The sequence below is a fragment of the Alosa sapidissima genome, chromosome 6, assembly GCF_018492685.1.
Source record: "Alosa sapidissima isolate fAloSap1 chromosome 6, fAloSap1.pri, whole genome shotgun sequence".
In the NCBI taxonomy this organism is placed as follows: domain Eukaryota; kingdom Metazoa; phylum Chordata; class Actinopteri; order Clupeiformes; family Clupeidae; genus Alosa; species Alosa sapidissima.
The window spans coordinates 10,595,405-10,602,904 of record NC_055962.1 but is presented as its reverse complement, the minus strand read 5'-3'; the positions used below and the strand labels follow the sequence as shown (position 1 = coordinate 10,602,904).

Sequence of the window (7,500 nt, the reverse complement as noted above, 5' to 3'; positions counted from 1 at the left end):
TTGTTGGCACTGCCCAGGAGTGGACTGGGTGGGGCCATGCCGCGGCTGCCCGAGGAGCTGGACTTGCGGGGCTGAGCGGCCGACGCCGCCTCCTCCTTCAGGTCGCTGTCAGCCACCGTCTGGCTGCGCTTGGGGTGGCCCACCGATGGGATGGCTGGACCCGCTGAGGGGTGAGAGACAGAGACAGAGAGAGAGAGAGAAAGAGAAAGGCAGTGAGAGAGAGATAGAAAGAGAGAGAGAAAAGAGAGAGACAGTGAGAGAGAGATATAGAAAGAAAGAGAGAAAGAGAGAGAGAAAGACGGAGAGAAAGAGAGAGAGAGCCCTTTTAATCTTTTGACACCATTTGAACACCACTGGCAAAAAAAAAATAGAAAACAAGGCTCCCAAATCATGAGTAGAAATGAAGCCATTGTTTGTACATCATGTCTCCCCTGTTCTGCGCTTGCTGAGAGAACGTGTACTCTATCACTATTCTCCATTCCTCCAGAAAGACAAAGAGAGAAAAAGAAGAACAGAGAAAGATAAGAAAGAAAGAGAAAGAAAGAAGGCAGGTGGGGGTCATAGGAGGTGGAAGAGTCTCTCCAGGATAGTTGTCTTCCCAGCACAGGTTACGCAACACGCAGCAGAAGAGCATTCACTAGGAGCTGAGGCAGAAACGTTACAAGCTAGCATGTGAACTCGACGTCCTTGTCTCTTCTCTTCCGGATGGTTCCATTCTGTGTTCAACACGGCCATTACAACTCTGAGAAGAGCTCTGTGTACAGTGCTCTCAACAATGTAAGACACATCGGTACATCAGACAGTGAGAGAGTGGTATTCTTCTCAGGGTGAAGATGAGCGAAGACGAAGATGAAGTGTCTGTCTGTCTGTCTGTCTTTGTCTGTCTGTCTGTCTGTCTGTGTGTGTCTGTCAGTGTGTGTGGGCGGGGCCTCACCCTGGTCACTGTAGCGCCGCTGTTTCTGATTGGAGGAGATGCTGCGTTGGACCTTGAGGTGCGATGGCGACTGGCCGTTGTTGTGCTCGCTGTTGGGCCGCGCCTTGGCCAGAGAGAGGTTACTGCTCGAGCTGGAGTCACTGGCCTCCAACTGACCGGGGAGAAGGACAAAGAGAGGACACACACACACACAGCATAAGTAAGAGGCTGCATTTACATACAAATTCACACACAGATACAAAAAGAAAACCACTCACGTCTATGCATATCCACAGACACAAACATAACATGCCAACAGACATTAGTATGAGCCCACACACATAAGCAAATCTACAGTCTCTCTCTCTCTCTCTCACACACACACACACACACACACACACACCCAATGTTATTAATAATCCCCTTGATCACTCCAGCACTATATATATATATATATATATATATATATATATATATATATATATATATATATATATATATATATATATATATATAGTGCTGTTAGTCTTATTTCTACTGATTCTGCTTAAGTGGGGCTTGAAAGGCAGGGCCTCTTGTGATGATTCAGACACTTTGTCTGAGGCTCACTCAGATTCCCTTTAAACGGAGAGAAAAGGACCCATCAGTCAGCACAAACAGCCCGCCGACAGACACAGCCATTCCGCCTGATAGCTTTTTCAGCGCTAATATCAAATTCTCCTAATAAAAGGGTAATTCAATAAAGTGGATTGCATCACGAGGGAGAGAAAGACGGGAGAGAGACAGAGAAACAGAGAGAGAGAGAGAGAGAGAGAGAGAGAGAGAAAGAGAGGGAAAGAGAGAAAGAGAAAGAGGGAAGATGTAGATTGAGAAACGGGTAGGGAGATAAAAGGGAGGCGGAGAAAGAGAGAGAGTAAACAGAAGAGAGAAGTGAAAGGTGAGTGTGTGTGTGTGTGTGTGTGTGTGTGTGTGTGTGTGTGTGTGTGTGTGTGTGTGTGTGTGTGTGTGAGTGAGAGAGAGAGAGAGAGAGAGAGAGAGATGAAGTGAAAGGTTCTAAAGCCTGAGACTGAAAGAGGCAGAGCCAACACAGTGAGAGAGGATCAATGCACAGCACGAGACGTGGCTCCAAAGGGAGGAAACATGCACGCACACACACACACACCCACACACACACACCCACGGCTGCCAAGCCTGCTCCTTGTTCATGGCCCCCCTGAGCGTCCACACACAGGGCCCTGGGCAGCAGCCCATTTCCCTTTGTGTAAGGGCAGGGGGTGGACATGACCCAGCACGGGAGCTTCATGCACCAGGCGTGCAAACACACCACACACTCCCCAAAACTCACTCCTCATTTCAATCGTTTGTGCTTGTCTCTGCTTTTGTGTTTGTGCTCGAATATAGCACGCTCATAGGATGTATAGGGACCTGGTGTTTGGCATTACGCTGTGTGTGTGTGTGTGTGTGTGTGTGTGTGGAGAGAGAGAAGTGTTGGTTTTCTCATGTCACTGCAAAGTAACCATAGGTTTATTAACCCATCAGTGACTATGTGTGTGTGATGTCAGGGGTCTAACTTCACAGGTAGGAGTATACGTGTGTGTGTGTGTGTGTGTGTGTGTGTGTGTGTGTGGTGTGCGCACACGCTCACCTCGCTGGACTTCCTGCCTAGCAGCAGATAAGTGGCGGTGATCTCGTCGTACTTCATGCGCGTCAGCGACTCGTTGATCTCCTCCCGCGAGTAGCCCATCCCCACCATAATGTCTGAGAGAGACAGAGAGACAGAGAGAGAGACAGAGACCGAGAGAGAGAGAGAGAGAGAGAGAGAGAGAGAGAGAGAGAGAGAGAGAGAGAGAGAGAGAGAGAGAGAGAGCCAGGAGACGTCAGCACACCTACTTCAAACATCTCATCACCATCTGCTCCATCAAACAGGCTCTGGGGTCTACAACGCTCATTGGTGCAATGCTCACTGTTCCACATTCAGTAAACAGTCACACCAACAGAGACAGACACATCACAACGACACTAGTTCAAATGTCGGAAGAGAAAGTTGCCCCACTAGAGTCCCTGGTTTGTGTCAGGGGTTCCCAATACTCTGCCCCTGCAGCCAACCCCGACCCCCCTATCCCATCTGCTTTCTCTGCAGGGCCCCCCATCTTACTTTGGTTAGAGTAAGGACAGTGGCGCTGCAAACTTCTTGATACAGATGTCTAACATCTCTCAGGGCCCTGAGCTAGTAGCCGACGCAGCACAAGTCACTACTCAGACTTTTCCCGTCTAGGACAGGGGTAGGCAAGCTTTTTGTCTCAAGAGCCACCCCCCCCCCCCCCCCCCCCAAAAAAAAGGGTTTTATATCATATAAATGATTACAATGACAAAGTCAATATCACATGGTTAGTGCTGTGTCTATGGCTGTGCCCTCTCACAGTTTGTTGACATGATGTTGACACTGGCATTGTAAACGTTCTCTAGGAAGAGTGAGAAGCAGTTTGCAGTAAAGATAACCACAACGTCGTCTATCGCAGGAAAAAAATAGCAAGCAACCTAATAAATGCTTAATTGCGGATTAAAGTGCTTGGCCGGCCGGGTCCGGCCGCAGTTTGTGTGAGTGTTCGTTCATGTGTGTGAGTGTGTGTAAGTATGTTTGTGTGTGTGTGTGTGTGTGTGTGTGTGTGTGTGTACCTATTCTCTTCTGATCGGTGATGTCCAGCTCAGGCTCTACAAATGGCTTAAGCTCTTCCTCCTCACACCCTGCGTTGATCCACCGGTCCTTCATGATTTGCTGAGGAAATGAGAGGATATAGAGCAAAAGACGAAAAGAAAGAGAGAGAGAGATTAGACAATAAAGATGATTTAGACTAAGAGACTTCCTTGTTTATTTCAGCAACAGTCTTCTAAACCCATCAATGACTTTATCAAAGTAACTTCCTTGTATACATTATGCATACAGTGCCTTATTTCCCCACGGTCAGTGCTTTGTGGATGAGGCGGTCTAGTCTTCCCAATGTATCTTATGTGGCTGTCTGATGATGTGCCTTTGTGAGTGCTCTGACAGCGCTTGAGTGATGAGCTCGGAGGAAAAAGGAAATGGGAGGGGGAGGGAGGATGGGGAGTTTCATCAGAACATTCTTCTGATGTTCCTTTTTGCCTGTACGTGCATGTCTGACCATCACTCTTTATTGAGAATTTGGTTTAATACAGAGGGTGTGTTTGTGTATGTGTGTGTGTGTGTGTGTGAGATGTAGTATTTTGTAGACAATCTCTAAACAGAGGGGACAACTGACAGCCCTAAGGCTTTGTGCAGAGGGAGGGAGGGAGGAAGATATATATATATATATATATATATATATATATATATATATATATATATATAGATATAGATATATATAGAGAGAGAGAGAGAGAAAGAAAAAGCAAAATGGAGAGAATGAGAGTGAGGAAGCAAGAGACAAGTGAAAAGGGAGAGAGAGCCCGAGTGAGACGAGCGAGACACTTTCTCTGGGTGTGTAAGAAAGTGAGCGAGACGCTGAGGGAGCAAGAGAGACACTGCAAGCAACACCGACAGAGACGGAGACAGAGAGGAGCCTCTCCATAATTCAGCATCAGCACAGCAGACAAGAGGGTGTGTGTATCTGTATCCTCTGTGTGTGTGTGTGGAGACTGCGCCTGTGCTGGCTGGGCTCTCTTACGAGTCCCTCATAGAGAGGCTGCTTGGGAGACACCAGAGCCAGATAAAGATATCTTTACTGCTTGGGAGACACTAATGACTCCAGAGCTTCCTACTTCTCTATTCTATTTTATTCTAATCTAATCTATTCTATTCAGTGTGAGTGGTATGTCTGTGCAGTGTACAATATTGCCAACGGTAATAGTTCTCTTCTGATGTAATAGTGTATTATTGTCAGAAGATAATACTTTTACTACTAATAATAATTGCAATAATAATAATTGTGAATGTAAACAATATGAAATTAAGACAAACTAAAGTATACACACTTCTCTATATCTCTGCATGAGTGTAATTGTGCGCATGCTGTACTGTGATATATATATATATATATATACACATACATACACACACAGCGGGGAAAATAAGTATTGAACACGTCAACATTTTTTTCAGTAAGTATACTTCCAGTGAGGCTATTCACATTAAATTTTCCCCGGACATTAGTATTAACTTAGGTAATCCACACATATATAAAAATCCAAACATTAATGTCTAAAAGTAGAGTGAAAATGAGTAAAAAAGTGGAATGGCACAGGGAAAAAGTATTGAACACACTAAGAAAAAGCAGTACACAAAGGCAAGGAATGGCAAGGAACAAACTGGAATCTAGTTGGAGTAGTTAGAGAAATTATCCCTCCAAAAACCCTGCACATTTATATTAGCTGGGTTAGTACATACTGGTAGGCTATAAAAAGGTTTTTTGTTACCAAGGTGTCACACAAGAAATATTTCATGATGGGTAAAAGCAAAGAGCTCTCCCAAGACCTTTGCAACCTTATTGTTGCAAAACATATCAATGGGACTGGTTACAGATGCACTTCAAAACTTCAGAATCATCCAGCAAGCAGTACTGTAGCCATTATCTGCAAGTGGAAGGAACATCACTGCGTCATCAGCTGGCCATGCACAGGATCTCCTTGCAAGATTTCTGACCAGGAAGTCAGAAGAGTAGCCCAAGAGCCAAGGACCACTCGGAGAAAGCTCCAGACAGACTTAGAGGCAGCAGGTACAATTGTTACAGAGAAAATCATAGGTAATGCACACAACCGCCATGGCCTCTATGCACGCTCATCCCGCATGACTCTATTGCTGAAGAAAAAACATGTCAAAGCTCGTTTGCTACAGTTTGCTAAAAGTTTGCTACACAACATTTGTACAATCCTATGAAATACTGAGAGAATGTATCCTGGTCAGGCAAGAGCAAAATGTAACTTTTCGGATGTCATACTACACACCATATTTGGAGGAGAAATGGCACTGTGCATCACCCTAAAAATACCCTATCAACAGTGAGGTTTGGAGGTGGTGGCATCATGGTGTGGGCTGTTTTTCATCTCATGATACTAGTAGACTTCATACAGTTGAAGGAATGATGAATGGAGTCATTTTGTTCCGGGAGAATCTTTACATCCACCAGGATGATGAGGATGAGACATGGCTAGACCTTCCAGCAGGACAATGATCCAAACCATTCAGCAAAGGAAACTCTCAATTGGTTTCAGAGAAAGGAAATCAAGGCCCTGACTTCAATCCAATTGAACAGTTTTGGAAGTTAACTAAAGATCAGGATTCACAAGAGGGACCCCTGGAATCTTCAATATTAAAGGACTATCTGTTTAAAAGAATGGGCCAAACTCACACCAGAATACTGTGACTGATTAATTTAATCATACAGGAAATGCCTTGAAGCTGTCATTACAAATAAAGGCTTTTCTACAAAGTATTTAAGAAATTTCAGCAGGCGTGTTCAATACTTTTTTCCTGTGTCATTCCACTTTATTACACATAACTCCTATGGACTTTAATGTTTGGATTTTTTTATATGGGTGGATTATCTGAGTTAATACTAATGTCCGGTGAAAATTTCATGCAAATAGCCTCATTGGAAGTATACTTACTGAAAAAAATGTTGACGTGTTCAATACTTATTTTCCCCGCTGTATGTGTGTATGTGTGTGTGTGTGTGTGTGTGTGTTCTGTGTGTTTGTATTGTATTCAGATGCTGCCCTCTGTCGCTGCTGACCTCAAGTGTCCCCCGCTTGGCTGGGTTGAGCACCAGGAAACGCTTGAGGAGGTTCTCGCAGTCTGTGGACATGTAGAAGGGGATCCGATACTTCCCTCTTAGAACGCGCTCACGCAGCTCCTGGAACACAAACACACACACACACACACACACACACACACACACACACACACACACACAGAGAGAAACAAAGCAAAAGAGTGAGTCAGCAAGCAAACATCATCATCATCATCATCATCATCATCATCACACACACACACACACACACACACACACACACACAGACACACACAGACAAAACAAAAGAGTGAGTCAGCAAGCAAACACCATCACACACACACACACAAACACCACAAAAGCCGTGCAATCAGATCCACAACTTTCTTGGTCTTTAAAACACATAAAGCACATCCCACAGCCCAGCATAGCAAACATGATTACACCAAAACCCCAAGATAAAGCCCAAGACCATTCAGCACACTCAATATGCTTCAAACTACAATTAAGCAATTAAGACATTATTGTAGATGATAATGCGCATGTGCACATACACACACGCACGCACGCACGCACACACACACACACACACACAAACACACACACAAACACTCTCCTCTCACCTTTAGGTTCTGTCCGTCGAAGGGCAGTGACCCGCTGACGAGTGTGTAGAGGATGACCCCCAGGCTCCAGACGTCCACCTCTGGCCCGTCGTACTTCTTGCCCTGGAAGAGCTCGGGCGCGGCGTAGGGCGGCGAGCCGCAGAACGTGTCCAGCTTGTTGCCCACCGTGAACTCGTTGCTGAAGCCAAAGTCGGCGATCTTGATGTTCATGTCGGCGTCC

At 45.3% G+C, this 7,500-nt stretch overlaps 1 protein-coding gene across 1 annotated transcript in view; it reads right to left on the bottom strand.

The window, feature by feature from the left end:
- LOC121711971 (MAP/microtubule affinity-regulating kinase 3-like) overlaps positions 1–7,500 on the bottom strand; it is a 31,431-nt gene that overhangs the window by 15,445 nt on the left and 8,486 nt on the right. The window contains 6 exon segments of the mRNA XM_042095870.1: positions 1–163; positions 935–1,085; positions 2,559–2,671; positions 3,590–3,689; positions 6,661–6,780; positions 7,281–7,500. The exon segment at positions 1–163 is cut by the window's left edge and continues 52 nt beyond it; the exon segment at positions 7,281–7,500 is cut by the window's right edge and continues 17 nt beyond it. Coding sequence (XP_041951804.1) covers positions 1–163; positions 935–1,085; positions 2,559–2,671; positions 3,590–3,689; positions 6,661–6,780; positions 7,281–7,500 — 867 coding nt within the window.